The sequence below is a fragment of the Dipodomys spectabilis genome, unplaced genomic scaffold (genome assembly GCF_019054845.1).
Source record: "Dipodomys spectabilis isolate Male_0828 unplaced genomic scaffold, ASM1905484v1 ptg000190l, whole genome shotgun sequence".
NCBI lineage: Eukaryota > Metazoa > Chordata > Mammalia > Rodentia > Heteromyidae > Dipodomys > Dipodomys spectabilis.
The window spans coordinates 2,041,944-2,062,065 of NW_024870867.1; the positions used below are offsets into that span (position 1 = coordinate 2,041,944).

Consider the following 20,122-nt stretch of genomic DNA (forward strand, 5'->3'; position numbering starts at 1 on the left):
TTCAGTTTGATGCAATCTGATTTATCTAGTCTTTCTTTGATTTGTTAAGATTCTGGATCTTTTATTAGGAAGTTCTGATCCATGTCTAGTAGCCCTGGTGTTTCCCCTAACCCTTCCTGTAATATTTTCATGGTATCTGGCCTTACACTGAGGTCTTGGAATTGATTCTGGTGCCGGGTGATATATCAAGAAGTAGCTTCAGTTTTCTCCATGTGGAGAGACAATTTTGCCAGGACCAGTTGTTGAAGAGACTGACTGTCTTCCTCTGTTTTGGGTTCCTTTATCAAAAATAAGATCCCTATATGGTTGTGGGTTCATTTTTGCATCTTTTATTATGTTCGGTTGGTCTTCAAGCCTATTCTTGTGCCAGTACCAAGCTTGTTCTGTTACTGTTTCTTTGTAATAGAGTTGAAGTTTGGTATTGATATGCCTCCAATATTGTTCATCTTGCTAAGTATCATTTTTCTATTCAAGGTCTTTTATTATTCTATATGAATTTTGGGATTGCTTTCTCTATTGTGTGAAAGACTATTGTTGGGATTTTGATGGTTATAGCATTGAATTTGTAAATTGTCTTGGGAAGCATTGCCATTTTCACAATGTTAATTCTTCTGATCTAGGAGCATGGGAGTTTATTCCATCTTTTAAAATCTGCTTCAATTTCTTTTTTAGATGTTTAAATTTTCATACTAGAGTTCCTTCACATGATTGGTTACTTCTTAGGATTTTTTTTTGAGGCTACTACAAATAGTGTGCTTTCCTGAGTTTAGTCTAGATCTTAAAAATATTGGCAAATGAAATTTAAAATTGGATTTTTAATGAAGTACTGAAGGATTTAGATCACATAAAAACTGAGACATGCCAAGCACCAGTGGCTCACACCTGTAATTCTAGCTACTCAGGAGACTGAGATCTGAGGATCGTGGTTCAAAGCCAGCCTGGGCAGGAAAGTCCATGAAACTCTTATCTCCAATAAACCACCAGAAAATGAGAAGTGGTGCTGTAGCTCAAGTGGTAGAGTGTTCGCTTTGAACTGAAGAGCTGAGGGACAGCGCCCAGGCCCAGAGTTCAAGCCCCACGACTGACCAAAAAAAAAAAAAAAAAAGCAAAAAAACTGAGACTTGAATTATAGTGAAATAATGTAATATTTTAGTAAAGTACATATACTCATTATAAGACATTTTTATTAGTAACTTTCAGTATCTTTCTTATTAAATTAATATTCATTCCAACTTCATATTTTCTAAATCTGGTGGTTTCCACTGTATTTTGGATGAATACCTGCAGTAGGCAGCAAAATTGAGGACAGCCAGTGACTGAGTGCAAATGCATTATTTCATATATGTAGTTAAAGGCATTATATAGTAGCAAAATGAAAGCCCAATCAATTCAACCAATCAACAACAAAAGCACCTAACATCATTGTGCTTTTCTTGCTGGTGGTAAGCCAGCTTTCTCCATCATCTTTCACCTGAGTCCTTAACTCTGAGGTAGCCACAGGCCTCCGTGCTTCACTTCAAATAGGAGCCAACAAATACATTCATCTAGAATATCTTTCCATTGGTTGAGATCATTAATTATCACAATTGTAAACTTTCCAGCAGTATATATTTTTTCTGAAATAAGCCTGCTGTATTCCAAGATATGTGAAATTCCTGGGCAGAGAATGGAATGATTTTAGACATTTTGTCTAGAGTCACTTCACTTAAATCAGAGAAAACTTTTTTTTTTTTTTTGCTCAAAAAAATGTTTAATACATTAATACATTTCCTTGTTCTTATTTTTGGGTGGAAGTCAGAGATTGTATTGCCTTTATATCTCTTTACCATTAACAATGATGTTTTTCAATTTAACTGAAGATAAATATTTCTCAAAAACATTGATATATTTTTCAGATTTTACATTAGATTCAAGGACAGTTTATCAAGTACTCAGAATTATGTGAAAATACTATGATTTATTTTTAATGTGGATTCATTGAATGTGGATTTCCACATATTCATTGAATGTGGATTGCCACATTCAATGAATATTCATAGAATATTTTCTATGGAGCTCATGGTAGCCTATCAGTCTTAAAAGTGAATACAGTTTATTGGAGCCAAGGGAACATGAACCTGTGGCTTAAAATAGAAAGGGACACAAATCAAATATGGTAGTAGCACTTAACAAAACTATTTAGTAAATATTAAAGAAATGTAAGCCATGGGAAGATTAAAACTCTATATTTTTATATAGATGGCATCAAGAAAACGTGTAATTGAGTTGAAAATTAATTATTGAGTATATTTTTTACCACACAAGATATCTCTATTCCGAGGCACTATGGTCATGGTGGAGGGAACGGCAGTGCTGAGGCGGAATAGGCCGGGCACGAAGGCACAGGATTTCTATAATTGGCCTGATGAATCGTTTGATGAAATGGACAGTACACTTGCTGTTCAGCAGTATATTCAACAGAACATAAGGGCAGATTGCTCTAATATTGACAAAATTCTTGAACCACCTGAAGGCCAAGATGAAGGTGTATGGAAGTATGAACACTTAAGGCAATTCTGCCTTGAACTAAACGGACTTGCTGTCAAACTTCAGAGTGAATGCCATCCAGATACTTGTACTCAAATGACAGCAACTGAACAATGGATTTTGCTTTGTGCAGCTCATAAAACTCCAAAAGAGTGTCCTGCTATAGATTATACTAGACACGCACTTGATGGTGCTGCATGTCTTCTGAATAGCAATAAATATTTTCCCAGCAGGGTTAACATAAAAGAATCATCTGTAGCAAAACTAGGATCAGTATGTCGTAGGATTTACAGAATATTTTCACATGCTTACTTTCATCACCGGCAGATATTCCATGAATATGAAAATGAAACATTTCTATGTCATCGATTTACTAAATTTGTGATGAAGTATAATTTGATGTCCAAGGATAACCTGTTTGTACCAATTTTAGAAGAGGAAGTTCAGAATTCAGTTTCTGGGGAAAGTGAAGCATGAAGGGAATCATAGAAAAAAGTACTGATCACATAATTAACATTAATTATGTACTGTATATATATATATCGTTTTAGACACATCAATCATGTATCCATATTACAGCTTCTTTGTCTAGTATAGAATTTTGTATGCTATATGTCGCCTTTTAAAATGGGAAATACTTTTTAAGTTATTCATGAGCTGTATATTCACTGGTATGGCACTCACGGTTTTTAACTAAGATTAGTATTATCTGTTTATAATGCCTGTTAATAAATGAATTTACAGTTTGGTTAAAAAAAAAAAGATATCTCTATTCCCATCCTTTTATTTGCCCTGCAACTGAGGCTGTCTATTTAGACCTACTAGTAGCTAGGAGTCACTCACTATCACATATGGCAAACACTCAAAGGTAGGAGAATCAGAAGCTTCCTTGGTGAGAAAAACCAAGGCTTGGATTCCATTGTAATTTGGGGTTGTTTGAATTGGAATAGTTTGGTGGCAAACTTACTAAAGTGGGCATTTTATGTGATTAGTTTGGAGAGTGTACATGTATGTCTTTCCTGTGTTCATTCTGAGTAGGTGGCTGTTTCAGAAGTGTATTTGACTTTCCAGAGCTCATCTTGAGTTAGTGGGAGTCAAAGCAGGGGGCAGGATTGGGAAACTAGATGTCTTGAGTCATATCAAGGATTTTGGTATGCTTGCTCCACCAATGTGGAACAATGTGTATTGAATGCTATCAACTTTACCATTTTTGTTGTAGCAGTGGAAGCCAGCGTTCTATAGTTTATATATTGTATGGCCACTGCTCAATTGTAAATATATCTTCTTAGTTTACACGTGAATCTATTTTATTTCTGCTCCATAGTAAATCAGAATATTACATCATATGTATGCATATATATACACATACATATATACATATATATGTACATATGAATGTATAGGGAGATAAAACTCCACCTCATATTTAAATAAAATAATCCTTTTTATAAAATTGGAGAAAAGCAATTCATTCAGAACAACTTAATCTTTCCCACTGTGGCAGTTTATAATTATAGAAAAATTGCTGGCACCTGAAAGGTGAAGTTTATGTGATAGAAAAGTTCATTAAAGTGAATTATTTGATGATATTAGTACTGTTAGAAAAATCAACAGAGTATGAGTGTCCCACCAACTGGGGCCAGGATGAGGTGTTTTCTCTCAAGGCTATAGAATTACATATCCATCCAGTTGCATCATGGGTGGCTCTGCCCTTGTTGGGAAGCATCTGGTAGCCTGCTTCCCAGACAGGATATTGAACAAGAGTTCTGTTCTACTATGACAATAACCATATGCAGTCCTCAAATATTCAGTTAGCAATGGCGTCTGTGCTTCACTCAGTATAACCTTATTGTCATTTGTCAGGTAACTCAAAGGCACATGGTGTGTATTGAATGCCTGATATTGTTTAGGTGTATCAGTCATGCCTGAGTAATCCCTAAGGTTCAATTTTAAGTAAGAATTGGAAACTCTGCACTGAAGAAATTGGGGGTCTATGACATTTGTTCTAGAAATAGGAAATTGTAAAATGGTATACACAACTATTTTTCTGCAATTTTAATATGTTACCTTATTGAGTATATGAATCATACTGAAAATATAGTTTTGTTTTAGTAGTATAAAATATATTTAAATTTAGTTTATGTTGGTAAGCCTAAATTTTTGTTATATTTTTCAAATTTTTTATGAAAATTACATAATAGGAACTCAATTTCTAAAATCTTCTTTTCTCATGGTTACAAAGGAGATTGCTTTGAAATTTATGAATGTCCACCTTTTCCCCAGAATAAAGTTTAAAAAGTAAGTTATTACTGTGATTTGTATGGATGTTTCCTCTCTTTATAATAATTGTTAGAAGAGGTTTCATTTTGATATTATCAAGTTGCTATTTTAATTTTACACTCCTAGAGCTAAAATTAACTTTTTAAAATCATGCAATATTTTCATGAATGTTAGTATTGTGATTTCAACATCATTCACAACTTCCTTTGAAAATCAGTCAAAAATTGATATATGAAATAGTTTCTTCAATGGCTATAAGATGGTAGCAAGAAGGAAAATAGCACAAGAACTGAGAAAGGAATGGGATATCATATAAAGGGGAATGGTTTGGGATATTTATGTTCCAGTTATGTAATCTGTATACCTATGAGAACTAAGATGTGGGTGGACAGTTTTACAGTAAAAGAAGTTTTGAGTTTATTTTCAATATCACTTTAAATAACAGATTGCAAAATACAGTATTAAATAAACATGCTAGAAAATAAACATGCTAGAAACAATAGCAAGAAAGAAAAACCATTTGAATCCTTATCTTGGGGTTCATTTCGCCTAACATCAACTTATCTGACCATTTCTCCTTGTCTCAAACATATACTAATTATTGCAAATAAGGGAAACCATGGGACCTATGTTTCTTTGGGCCTGGCTTACTTCACTTAATACAATTTTTTCCAAGTCTTTCCATTCCTAACAAATGAGGCAATGTCATTCTTTTTGATGGAGGCATAGAATTCCATTGTGGATATATACCACATTTTCTTGATCTAGTCATCTACTGAGGGGCATCAGGTTTGGTTCCATATCTTAGCTATGGTAAATAATGCTGCACTAAACATAGTTGTGCTGGTAGCTTTAGTATGGTCTTGTTTGTGATCATTCAGGTAAATGCTCAAAAGTGTAGTTGCTGGGTCATAGGGGAGCTCTATGTGGAGTCTTTTGAAGAACCTCCATACTACTTTCCAAAGTGGTTGAACAAGTTTACACTCCCACCAACAATGCAGTAGGGTTCCCTTCTGGCCACATCCCCTCCAGCATCTGTTGCTTTGTATGTCTCTCTCCCAGTATAACCCTTGTTTTCACTGTATTTGATGTTGGTATAATTTGGGAAGGGGAAGGGAAAAACGAATTGTTTAAATAGGGATACAGGTGGACCCATTTCAGCAATGAGATGCACAAGATGTTATGTCGAAGAACGAAATTTACAACTTTGGCCAGGGGAATGGGTGGGGAGTGGGGGAAAGATGGGAGGGCAGGGACGGTAAGGGGAAACAATAGAGGAGGCAAGAAATGTACTCATTACCTTGCTCATGTAATCGTAATCCCTCTGCATGGTATTTTCACAATAATGAACATTAATAAAAAATAAAAATAAAATAAAATGATAAAATCATGTTAACTTCACTGAAAAGACATCTGATGTATATGTATGTTATAAATAAGTATTTCTGAGGAGTGAGTAATAAATGAACAATTCTGCTTTAACATCAGCTCTATTGTTTACAACAATAAATGCCTGAACATAGATTCTTGATTTGTATAAAACAACTTTAAGAGATTAAAATGATTCATTATCTTCAAAGACCTTACAACTTTTCTATGGTTATGTCAATAATTGTGTCATTCTGATTCAAATGTGCTTTTGGATATGTAAAACTCTTATTTAAAAAGCAGGAAATTTGGAAAGACACATCTTAGAGTTTTTGTCTAGAAAAATAATTCCACAAAACAAGGTAGACTTACTATCTGTAAAACAATTTTCATTATGCATGAATAAAATAGTGTTTTCTTTTCTTTTCATTTTGTCAATTGTGGGGCTTAAACTCAGGGCCTGGGTTCTGTTCCTGAACTCTTTTACTCAAGTATAGCACTCTACCACTATAAGCCACAGCACTGGTTTTCTGGTGGTTAATTGTAGATAAAAGTCTCATGAACTTTCCTGACCCAGCTAGCACTGAACCATCATTCTTAGATCTATGCCTCCTGAGTGGCTAGGATTACAGACATGAGTCCCCAGTGCCGAGCTAAAATAATGTTTGCAGAAGAGCAGAAAAACTTGTCTTTAAAATGGAGTTAAAGCTGTACAACTTCAAGGATAACAGGATACAATATCTGATATTTCCTGGATCCTAGCACTGGTTTAAGCTCTGCTTACAGTCAGTATGTCTACATTTCATATACCTTGTGATTTTCCCTCTTTCCTATTATTCCTGCTCTATAAAAGCATACAAAATTGAGGTGACTCTTGTCAGTCACTCAGAAATTGTGTGTGGATATGTGAAGCTATGCTAAAGCCAGTTGCAGTTAAATGGTAGCACGGGAGTGTATGAGAATTGCATTAAGAGGTTACTCAGTAAAAACTTCATATTTCATCAAAGTTACAGTAAAATGTAAGTATTCAAAATATGACAATTGGAGAATGGTTTGCTGAAGTGGTAATTTACAGACATAGGCACAAGATGTAGTGAATAATATAAAAAATGAAGCAGCAATTTGGGTCTAGTAACAGCAAAATGGTTATCATCTTTAGGCTCAGAAAATTAAAAAAAGAGAGAATAAGAGGGTTTTTTTTTGAGACAAAACAGAAATGACTTAAGGAAATGCAGACTGACCCCCAAAAATCCAACAGGGAAAGATTTAGAAAAAAAATTCCAAATCCATTCCTCTCCCTTTCCAGTCTGGGCTTCCAACTTGCCAAATTTGATCAGAAACCAAAGAACAAGGACACTTTACATGCTTCCACACAGGTCAGCTTTCTGACATACAACCTGTAAAATATACAATAAGTGTTATGCGGAGGCAACCGAGGTGTTTGCTAGTTTCAGTGGAAGAAATGATTATTACCATTATTTAGGCATATATTAATTCATTTACGAACTCACCCTTAAGATTTAAATGACATACTTTTATATTGTAGATACTTGGGACTCAGTTTTTAGGGAATAGGTTGTGTGAGGAAACAAATTCCAATCAAATCATATCTATTAATGGCCTTCTTCCCACCATCCTTCTGCCTCAACCACCCTGTGTGTGGATTGCCACACACCATGTTGATGCTAAATAACAGAGTAGAATAATATGATAAGACTTTAGTTTGTAGGTATCATAAGTTTTGTAGTTGAGTTTAACTTTAGAGTTAAAGTTGAGTTTATAGAAGAAATCACCAGTGATCATGTCTCTGAGGAGATATCACAAAGGAGATATCTAGTATCCTCACACTGTGTGTCAGTGTCATACTAGACTCCTGTGCATCCTGGATGGAAGAGGAACTGGATGAAGAAGGACCAGTCAGTGATGGGGGCTAGAAAGGGTAGGCTGGGAGGTGAGAGTACACAATGTGATATAATAGAAGCCAAGAAGAAAGCCTCAAGGAAGGTAATTGTCATTTATCATACACATACAAAAATGGTATTGGGTCACAAAAGCTAAGACCTGAGAAATGGATTAGACAATTTGGAGGTAGGTGTACAATAACAAATACAATCTCTGTGAAGTGTATGTGACCAGAGATCAATTGAGGTTGGGTAAAAGTAGAATGAGAAGCAAGGCAGTAAAGTGAGCATACTGTCTTTCCAAGTGAGAAAGGAATGAAATTAAAAAACAGAACCTAAGACATGGGGTCAGGGAAGGCTTTTTCTTCACTTAGTTTTGCTTTGTAGCAGAGGGTTAATAATTTATCTGCTAATAAGATTGATCCTATTAAAAGACATTATCAATTCCAGTGCAAATTTTAAAAAAACCTCATTTGAATCACAAGGCTATTGGCAAGGTCTGAGAAAGTAGAAAGGGAGTTCAAGTACCAAAGTTAACTAACTAATTGCTTCCTTCCCTCCCCTTCCCTCCCCTCCCCTCCTCTCTCCTCTCCTCTCCTCTCCTCTCTTCTCCTCTCCTCTCCTCTCCTCTCCTCTCCTCCTCTCCTCTCCTCTCTTGTCTTTCCTTCTCTTTTTCTTTTCTTTCCTTTTCTTTTCTCTTATTTTGCTGGTCCCAGGGCTTTAACTCAAAGTCTGGGTTCTGTCCCTGAGCTTCTTTTGCTCAAGGCTAGCTCTCAACCACTTGAGCCACAGCACTACTTCTGACTTTTTTCTGAGTAGTTTATAGGAGATAAGAGTCTCACAGACTTTACCTGGGGTGGCTTCAAAGTGTGATGCTCATATCTCAGCCCCCTGAGTAGCTAGGAGTACAGGCATGAGCCACTGGTACTGGCTTCTGCTTCTTTTTAAATGCATATGCTTTTAAAAGAAGGCCTTGATATGTGATCAAGGATGGCCTGGAACTTGCCAAATAAACTACTCTGTCCTATAGCTCATCAGCCTTCTGCCTTGGTCTCCCAGGTGCTAGTATTGCCACACAGAAGCTTAGGTTTAAATTTCTTCTTTTTTTAATTAAGTTTTTTTTATTGTGAAAATACCATGCAGAGGGGTTACAATTACATGAGCAAGGTAATGAGTTCATTTCTTATCAAGCATCATTGCCTCCAATTTCATTAGTACTACCTCACCATTAGAATATCTGATATGGTAAATCATTATATTTCAAGGGAAATTAGGAGTTCCTGTAAAACTTAGTCTGTTTTCTCTCTGTTGTTCATATCAAATTAGCATTTTAAAAAGGTCTGTAGAGTGGGAATGTAAATGTAATATAATTATTCAGGAGAGAAGAAAGGAGATTATGCGAAGAAATGATGGACAGGCTGGGCCATAGCTCATTTAGGGGTTTCAGGTAGCTTTAGGATGCCAGTAACTTCCTATTGTATGAACTTCTGCAGTAATATTGAACTACTCATATAATTGGCTTCACAACGGTACTGGTAACACAATAAGGAAGATAGGGCAATGGTGCTAAAACTAGTTTCACTGGCATGATTAACATAAAGCTTATGACATCTAAGAAAATAGAGAGCAGAGATGACAGGCAGGAGGAAATAAGTTGTGACAGCTGGAGGCCTAGTTGGAAAAATGCTGCAAGGAATCAGAGAACAAGCTGGCTGCAGAATGGAAAGTGTTAACCTCAAAGTGGAACATTTGAAGTGGAGGTTTTGTTGGTGGTATAATTGACCATGTATCATGGAAGTGACTACAGTAAAATGAAACAAAATTTTATTATATTTTCGGGAGGCTGGGAAGGGTTGGGAAGGGTAAACAAAAGAGGAGGCTACAATGCTTGATAAGAAATGTACTCATTATCTTGCCCATGTAATTGTAACCCCTCTGTGCAGTATTTTCACAATAAAAAATATTAAAAAAAGAAATAAACCAAATTGGTTTGTGTTTGTTGTATGTATATATAAACACTTATATATGTATATGTAAATATACACATATATATTAAAAACTGATGTGTATGTGTATATGAAACATTATATATGCATTATATTGGGATTTGAACTCAGGGCCTTCAGATTTGCTTAGCAGATGTGCTATTTGAGCCATACCTCTGCCCTTTTACGTATGTGCATTATATACAATACATAATATATATGAATGCAATATATATATGTACTGCCAATAGTATACTAATTACATACAGATTAACATTCAATATTGCTGGGATATATGTATATATTATATATTGGGTATAGCGTATATAATATACATATTATGAACATTATATACATTATATAGTTAATGCAATAATTCAGTATGTTCAGCAGTATTTTTTGCATCAATTTTCTATGGTTGCTTATTATGATAAGCTTAATGAGGTAAAACAATGCACATTTCTTATTTCCCCGTTGCCGTGCATCAGGAGTCCAAGCATGGTTTAGTTAAGTCTTTCTGCTTTGTAGGTTTCACAAAGTTGCAATTAAGGTGTCAGCAGGATTGGGTGTCATCTCAAAGACTATAGGGAAAAGTGACAAAGTTGCTGAGAGAACTCAGATTCTTTAAGTTGGGAAGCTGAAGTCTTCAACTTTGTGATAGCTTTTGGCTGGGGGCTTCTCTTAGCTCCTGAAATGACCCTATTCCTCAACACAAATACTTCAAATCTTCATACTTGGCTCATAAAGGCCCAGAGAGATGTAATCTCTTCACAGAACATATCATAATCACATGCAACCTAATGGTGAGAGTATCATTCCATCATTCTTGTTATTCTGGGTTAGTTACCACAGGTCTTGCTTACAGGGGAAGGAAGGAAGCATATTTATATCAGGAGGCAGACACCTTAGTTTAGAATCTCTCACAAATAATGAAAGGGGGAAAGGAGAAAGGAAACAATTGCCTGCATGTTTAATGTCATGGATGATTAAGGGAGTATGGCCAGGAGAACAGCCAGTAGCATCAGTGAGGAAAGTGAAGTGGTGAATTCCAAGGAGCTGGAATTTGAAGAAAGGAGAGGCATGAAGTAGATAGATAGCAGAACTGGTGCACAAATGGGGAACATTTTCTACAAAATACTTCAGACATCTCTAATTGAAATCTGGCAGTTATATGATTAGGGAGTTAACTCTAACTAAAATCAACAGTGGAAAATTTTGGTACGCATATGACTTGAAGTTCAAATACTTTCAGTGAATATATCATTGCATGCTCATCTGCTCTTTATTTCAAAATAACAGAGATTAAAATGTAAATTTCCATCATTTCTATTCAAGCAGTAAATGATCTGTGCCTGAGTGGATTTTCAGTGATGCAAGTAAACAGAGTAATAGCAAGCTTTATAGCTTGCATCTGGAATGTCTCTGCAGGGCTGTGTCTTTGAGGCTTGGTCTCCAGCTCTTGGTTCCATTAAAAAGTGGTGACTCTTTAAGTAGGAAGACTTAGGGCAGAGTTGGAAAGGGAAGTGGGTCTCCAGTCTCTTCCCATTTTAGCTTTGGCCATGAAGGAGCAGTTTTGCTCACCACACTCTTCTGCAATGGTATGAACCTCCTCAAAAGGCCAGTTGGTCATTAGCAGAAACTTATAGAACACTGAGATAAATTGAACTCTATATAATTTGATTGATCTTCGATATCTGTTATAGTAAAATAAAAGCTGAATAACATATATGATCAAAACTGGTTTATACCAGTTTGTGTGTATACAAATGTAGACAGATGTCTGAATTCTTTGATTTCAATCAATCTGGAAGTTAAGAGACTTTCAGTGTGATTTTGCAGACTCATTATGCAAATGAATCCCAAAGAAGTCGAAATTGAACATAACCTTTGACCTGGACCTCGGTTTTAGGACTCACTTCTCCCTAAATTTATGAGGACATGACCTCTCAAGTCAACATCCAGAGATTTTTTTTTTCCTGAAATGATTGCCATAGGAAATGAAACAGCCTTAGATTTTGCTTTTATGGGCTTGTCTCAAATGTTTGCAACAGACTAACATAAATGAAAGGCTTAAAAAAACACAAAAGGAGTTAACATGCTTAAATTCCAAATACTGCTTTTAAAAGATTTATTTTTTTTTAAACCAGAGTCCCTTTGTAGCCTAGCGAAATGTTGAACTTGGGATCTTTTAGACTTCACTCAGCCTCCTGAGTATTGTATTACAGATATGTGTCACCAATCCCAGCTAAATCTCTGTGTTGTTGTCAATATGCATTAACCTAGGAGAAATTCAAATCATGAAGAACTCGACACAAGCAATTATTTCTCATACTACAGAACATGTATATACATATATAACTATACACACATATACATATATGCATATACAAACATGTACATATATACATTATAAATTATATTATATATATACATATATTATATATCCAATATATAAGTTATATATATATGTATTACTGATTATATTTTTGTCAACTTTATCCTCCAGAATCCTCTCTCTGGGAGTTTGTAGATCTTCCACACTGATGTGAACAATAGTTTCTCTGCCCTGAAATACTAGCTAGAGCCTCTGTTTTCTGAGTTCCAGGACTTCCTCTTCCTTCCTTTAATACTTGACTTGTTAAATTATATGTTTATAAATTAGAAAATATACTTTTTTGGCCTTGCACACTTGATACTGATTTATTTATTTACCATCTACATTTGCTTATTAATTTTCTTGGTATAGATCCTAGGCTGAACATTATTTTCTATTAGAATAACCAAACCTTTTTGTACAGTTTTCAGCTTTGCTATTTCTGGCAATATGTATCTACTTGTGAGTGAGTTATATGGCTAGAAGAAATATCTTTGAATTTGTGCTATTGAGAAATTTCAAAATAATGTATATTTAATTATTTTAATTATTTTAATTAATTTATGGAATTTGGCATATGGAATTATTTTAATACATTCTATTGGAAAACTCATGAATATTTTTAATCTGGCAACTTATCTTCTTCAGCTCTAAGGTTTTATTTTAATTTTATACGTGATCTTTTTTTCTTTCCTTGATTCTCAGTAAAGCAGAGTGCTATAAAGGCTTTTGAAGAAGAAACCACTTCTGTGAGGTTTGGGGAAAGTTTTCCAAGAGCTAGGACTTAATAAATATCTTGAAAAAAGTGGGTGTGATGTAGTGATGTCTGAGGTAAACATGTAAAAACAAATGCAAACCAGCTAACAAACAAACAGTAGCAAAGACACTAAAGTGAGTCATTTGATGGCAAAAAATGTGACAGTAGGTGAGTAGAAATAGTGGAGCTATTATGATTCAATTTTACTGCTAAGAAACAGTACCTGGAAACAGAGATTAGTGGCTATTTGGAGGCTGAAGAGTGGAATGTGCTTTACAGAGCATACAGCTGATAGCTTCAAGAAGGTGAGAGGGTGAGGAGACAATGTAGGAGGCAGTGCTTCACCACTTTACTGTTTTCTCATCACTTCTGGGTTCCCCACATGACCCTCCCCTGTTGCTCCTGTTGGAGCCTGGCTATCTAGGACCATTATCCTCTTTATCCTTGAAATGACATTGAGAACCCACTTCTAATCTAGCTTAATTCCCAAGTTCATTCATTCTTTCTTTCTTCCTTTTTGTTTTTTACAATTCAATATGATTGCAAACATGTATATTAGTATATTATAAAACATATGTAGTATCCAGAAAATAAAACTGTTATTAACACATAAGATACAGTTTCATTAAGTAGTAACATTGTACCTGAGGCCTTTTAAAAGTATGTTTGTATTATCTTTAAAAAGTGTTACAAAGGAGTTACTATTCAACTCATCATTGTATGGATACAGTGCATTTTGTCAGTGTCACCATTCTCATCATTCTCCCACATCCCTCCCTGCCCCACCTCTGTCCTCAATTTTCTTACAAAATTAAATTTCTCCATTCTTTTTTTTTTTTTTTTAATTTTATTTGAGAACATACTGTACAGAGGGGTTACAATTACATGGGCAGAAAAATGCATACATTTCTTACCAAGCATTGCAGCCTCCTCCTTTGTTTACCCTTCACCTCCCTTCCCAGCCTCCCCCCTCCCCCCCACCCAATCATACCCCCCCTGCCTCCCCCCACCGACATTGTAAACCTGGTTTTGACATGACATTTTGTACTTCTCATTGTTGCAACAGGTCCACCTGAATCCTTAAACGACTTGTTTGTCCCCGTCTCCTCCACATGTTATACTGACATCAAATATAGTGAAAGCAGGGGTTACACTGTGGGGGAGGGACATACAAAGCAACAAAGAAATAATATTATAAATGCGTTAGAAACACATGCATGAAAGAAACAAAAACATTAAAATACCTATTTGAGGGTTCGTTTTCCTAACATCACATTCTCTGACTTTTTCCGCTTGACTCATACCTATACTAGATATTGCAAATAAGGGAAACCATGGGACCTATGTTTCTTTGGGCCTGGCTTACTTCACTTAATATAAGTTTTTCCAAGCCTTTCCATTTCCTAACAAATGGGGCAATGTCATTCTTTCTGATGGAGGCATAGAATTCCATTGTGTATATATACCACATCTTCTTGATCCATTCATCTACTGAGGGGCATCTGGGTTGGTTCCATATCTTAGCTATGGTAAATAATGCTGCAATAAACATAGTTGTGCTGGTAGCTTTAGTGTGGCCTTGTTTGTGATCATTTGGGTAAATGCCCAAAAGTGGGATTGCTGGGTCATTGGGGAGCTCTATGTGGAGTCTTTTGAGGAACCTCCATACTGCTTTCCAAAGTGGTTGAACAAGTTTACATTCCCACCAACAATGAAGTAAGGTTCCTTTCTGTCCACATCCCCTCCAGCATCTGTTGTTGTTAGAGTTCTTGATTTTTGCTGTTCTAACTGGAGTGAGGTGATATCTCAATGTTGTTTTGATTTGCATTTCTTTTATGGCTAGGGATGTTGAACATTTCTTCATGTGTCTATTGGCCATCCTTCTTTCTTCTTCAGAGAAGCTTCTCTTTAGGTCTTTCGCCCACTTACTTATTGGGCAGTTGTTTCTTTGAGGATTTGTTGTTGGGTGGTTTAATTTTTTGAGTTCCAAGTATATTTTAGATATGAGACCCTTGTCCGTTGTATGGCTAGTAAAGATCTTCTCCGAATCTGTGGGCTTTCTATTGATCTTGCTAGCTATGTCATTTGCCCTGCAGAAGCTCTGCAACCTTATACAATCCCATTTGTCCAACCTTTCTTTGATTTGTTGTGTTTCCGGGTCTCTATTCAGAAAATTTCGGCCTGAGCCGAGGAGACCCAGGGTTTCTCCTATTCCATCCTGTAATGTTTTCAGAGTGTCTGCTTTGAGTTCAAGGTCTTTGATCCATTTGGAGTTGATTCTGGTGCAGGGTGATATATAAGGATCTAGCTTTAGTTTTCTACATATAGTTAACCAGTTTTGCCAGCACCATTTACTGAAGAGGCTGTCTGTCTTCCATTCTATTGTTTTGGCTCCCTTATCGAAGATTAGATGGCTATAGGTCTGTAGGTTCATTTCTGGGTTTTCAATTCTATTCCATTGGTCCTGAGGTCTGTTCTTATGCCAATACCAAGCTGTTTTGATTACTATGGCTTTATAGTAGAGTTTGAAATTTGGTACTGGTATTCCTCCAGCAGTGTTCTTTCCGTTGAGGAGCGTTTTTGCTATTCGGGGTCTTTTATTGTTCCATATGAATTTTTGGATTGCCTCTTCTATTTCCTTGAAGAATGAGGGTGGAATTTTGATAGGTATTGCGTTGAATTTGTAGATAGCCTTGGGAAGTATTGCCATTTTCACGATGTTAATCTTTCCAATCCAGGAGCATGGGAGGTTTTGCCATTTTTTAAGTTCTGTGTTGATTTCCTTTTTCAAGATTTTAAAGTTTTCATCATAGAGGTCCTTCACTTCTTTAGTTAAGTTAATTCCTAGGTATTTTATTTTTTGTGGGGCTATTACAAATGGAGTTGCTTTCCTAATTTCAGCCACACTTTTCTCATTGTTGGCATACAGAAAAGCCATGGATTTTTGGGGGTTAATTTTATAACCTGCTACTTTGCCAAAGTTTTGAATCAGCTTGAGTAATTTGGGAGTGGAGTCTATGGGATTCTTTAAATACAAGATCATGTCATCTGCAAAGAGGGAGAGTTTTATTTCTTCTTTCCCTATTTGGATCCCCTTTATGTCTGCATCTTGTCTTATTGCTGTAGCTAGGCATTCTAATACTAGATTGAAGAGAAGTGGAGAGAGTGGGCATCCTTTTCTTGTTCCTGAGTTAAGAGGAAATGGCTTTAGTTTTTCACCATTGAGTATAATGCTGGCTGTAGGTTTGTCATATACAGCCTTTATTGTATTGAGGAATGTTCCATGGATTCCTAATTTTTCCAAAACCTTCATCAGGAAGGGGTGTTGGATCTTGTCGAATGCTTTTTCTGCGTCTATTGAGATAACCATGTGGTTCTTATTCTTGCTCCTGTTGATGTGATGAATAATATTAATTGATTTGCGTATATTGAACCAGCTTTGCATCCCTGAAATGAATCCTGTTTGATCGTGGTGTATGATTTTTTGGATGAATTGTTGAAGTCGGTTGGCCAAAATTTTGTTGAGAAGTTTTGCATCAATGTTCATCAAAGAAATGGGTCTATAGTTCTCTTTCTTTGATGAGTCCCTGCCTGGTTTTGGGATGAGGGTTATGATGGCTTCATAGAATGTGTTCGGTAGTGAGCTTTCTCTTTCAATTTCATTGAAGAGTTGGAGGAGAATTGGTGTGAGCTCTGCTTTGAAGGCCTTGTAAAATTCCGCTGTAAAACCATCTGGTCCTGGACTTTTCTTAGCTGGGAGGTCTCTTATTGCTGTTTCTATTTCAATGCTTGATATGGGCCTGTTAAGATAGTTTAACTCATCTTGGTTTAGTTTTGGCATGTCAATATTTGCTAGGAAGAGGTCCATTTCTGTCAAGTTCTCAAACTTATTAGCATACAGTTTTGAGAAGTATTCCCTTATAATGTTCTGAATCTTGGTTGTTTCCGTGGTGATGTTTCCATTCTCATCTCTGAGTTTATTAATTTGGGTGTGTTCTCTTCTTTTTCTGATAAGATTTGCTAAGGGTCTGTCAATTTTGTTAAGTTTTTCGAAGAACCAACTCTTTGTTTTGTTGATTCTTTCTATAGTTTTTTTGGATTCTAATTCATTTAATTCTGATTTAATTTTGATTATTTCTTTCCGTCTACTGGATTGGGGTTTATCTTGCTGCTCTTTTTCAAGGAGGTTTAGATGCGTCATTAAATTGCTAGTTTCAGATCTCTCCAATTTGTTGATGTAGGAGCTCAGAGCTATAAGCTTGCCTCTGAGTACTGCCTTTGCTGTGTCCCAGAGGAGCTGGTATTTTGTGTGTTCATTTTTGTTGAATAGCATGAACATTTGAATTTCCTTTCTAATCTCTTCCATGACCCACTCTTGATTCAGCAGTGTGTTGTTCAGCCTCCATGTGATACCAGACTTTCTTTGGTGGCTTTTGGTGTTGAGTTCTAATTTTATTCCCTTGTGGTCAGAGAGAATGCAAGGTATAACTTCAATGTTTCTGAATTTAGACAAGTTTGCTTTGTGGCCTAAAATGTGGTCTATTTTAGAAAACGTTCCATGTGTTGCTGAGAAAAACGTGTATTCTGATGCTGCTGGGTGAAATGTTCGGTAAATGTCTGTTAAGTCTAGTTGATCTATGCAGCTGTTTAGATCTGCGGTTTCTCTGTTGAGTTTTTGCCGAGTTGATCTATCTAGTGGGGAGAGTGGTGTGTTAAAATCCCCAACAATTAATGCCTTTGGATCTATATGGAATTTGAGGGAAAGTAGTGTTTCTTTGATAAATTTGGGTGCTCCATTGTTTGGTGAATAGATATTTAGAATTGTAATATCCTCCTGAAGGAGAGATCCTTTAATTAGTATGTAGTGGCCTTCTTTATCTCTTTTCACGAATTTTAATTTGAAGTCTATTTTATCTGATATTAGGATTGCAACTCCCGCCTGTTTATGCGGTCCGTTTGATTGGTAGATTTTGTTCCAGCCTTTAACATTGAAAATGTGTTTGTTTTTACGGGCAAGATGTGACTCCTGCAGGCAGCAGATAGAAGGGTCTTGTTTTTTAATCCAACTAGACAGTCTATGTCGCTTAATTGGAAAGTTCAGTCCTTTAACATTAAGAGATAGGACTGAGAGGTATTTGGAAGTTCCTGCCATGTTATCTACCTTCTTGGGGGCTGCGAAAACTGGGTTCTTCCTATGGTTCTTGGATTCTCAGTTTGGGTGCAGTTTCTTGGCCTTTATTGCGGTCTTGTTGGTTTTCTATGTGTAGGACATCTTTAAGAATCTTTTGTAGGGCTGGTTTGGTGGAGATGTATTGTTTCAATTTTTCTTTGCAATGGAAGGTTTTTATTTGGCCTTCAGTCATGAAGGAGAGTTTAGCTGGGTACAGTATTCTTGGTTGATAGTGTTTGTTTTTAGGGCATGGCATACATCATTCCAGGCTCTTCTTGCTTTGATTGTCTCTGCTGAGAAATCTGAGGTGATTCTAATTGGTTTCCCTTTATAAGTGATTACCCTTTTCTCTCTGACAGCTTTAAGGATCTTTTCCTTGTTCTGAGTTGATCCTGTGTGGATTATAATGTGGCGGTGGGATGTCCTATTCTGGTCTGGTCTATTTGGGGTTCTAAAGGCTTCTTTTATCTGGACAGACCTATCTTTTTGCATGTTTGGGAAGTTCTCTGCTAGGATCCTGTTAAACAAATTTCCTAGACCATTAACTTCTGTTTCTAGGTGCTCCTCTACTCCCATTATCCTTAGATTAGGCCTTCTGATGGTGTCTTCCAGGTGTTGGATAGATCTATCATATTTCTTGGACTTGTCTTGGATGGTTGTATGTTCTTTCTCTATAATATCTAGGCTGTCTTTAATCCCTGAGATTCGATCTTCTGCATGGTCTAACCTGCTGTCAAGACTCTCTACTTTGTTTTTTATCTCTTTTCCTTCTAGTTGGTCAGCTTTGATGGCTTCAAGTTCTTTGTTGAAGCTCTGTTTTAGGTCTTGTATGAATTTCTTTACTTCCTTAATTTGGTGTTCAGTGTTTGTCCTCAAATCACTTAGTTGATTGGTTATGGTTTCTTTGGGCTCCCATTCCTTCTGTTGGGTTCCATTCAGCATTCCCTTTGTGGTCTCCCTGACTTCCTTCAGCTCTTTGTTAATGGATTCCATGAATGCCTTTAGTGATCTTTGTGTGTTCTCTACCTGGTCTCTCAATTCCTGTATTACTCTTTGATTAGCTTCCTCCCATTCGTGGGATTTCTGCAGATCTCTTTGAGTGTTCTCAGCCTGCTCACGCCATTCCTCCCTTTCTCTTTGAGTATTCTCAAGTTGTTCACGCAAATCCTGTATCAGTTTTTGAGTAGCTTCCTCACGCTTATGATATTCCTGTATAAACTTCTGGGATGCCTCCTCTCTCTCCCTGTCACGCTCATACAGAGTCCTTTGTACATTGTCAAACTTTTCATTTATCATGTTTGCCAGCAGTGTTTGTAGAGCTGTTTGGGAACTCTCCTCTGGATTATTCATTATCTGTCCTAACCCCTGATTATCAAGATTGGGAATTGAGATACCCGAATTTGCCATTTTTCTTGTGTTTTTCCGGCTTACTCTGCCCATTTGAGATGAAGATAGCACCAGTTTTGTGTTAGAACACTATCTTAAGGCAACCATCAACCAAAGTTTGCATTTGTACAGTCAATAGTCTACAGATACAATCTAGTTCAACAGATACATCTATTCGACATCAAACCACTATATGTTAAAAGGCTTCGAACCGCAGAGAAGAATTTGAAAAACCAGAAATTATTAGGGTTAGGGAGAGATGTGGGTAAAAAATAGGAATAGATTGGTGTGGGGAGGCACAGGGAGAGTTAACTATGTCCTAATCACAATGCAGGAAATAGGTTGCGTAGGATGCAAGTAGAGAGAGAGAGAAAA

The 20,122-nt window shown here is 36.4% G+C and overlaps 1 protein-coding gene across 1 annotated transcript; it reads left to right on the forward strand.

The window, feature by feature from the left end:
• Window positions 1–2,325: 2,325 nt before the first annotated feature.
• LOC122121561 (MOB-like protein phocein) lies at window positions 2,326–3,243 on the forward strand. Its single transcript, XM_042695812.1, has one exon. It carries the CDS (start codon window positions 2,326–2,328, stop codon window positions 3,001–3,003), a length of 678 nt encoding a protein of 225 aa, XP_042551746.1. The 3' UTR covers window positions 3,004–3,243.
• The last annotated feature ends 16,879 nt before the right edge of the window (window positions 3,244–20,122 follow it).

Bases quoted from the DNA above. Each gene is read 5' to 3' on its own strand.
- LOC122121561 (XM_042695812.1), top strand. From the start codon at position 2,326: ATGGTCATGGTGGAGGGAACGGCAGTGCTGAGGCGGAATAGGCCGGGC.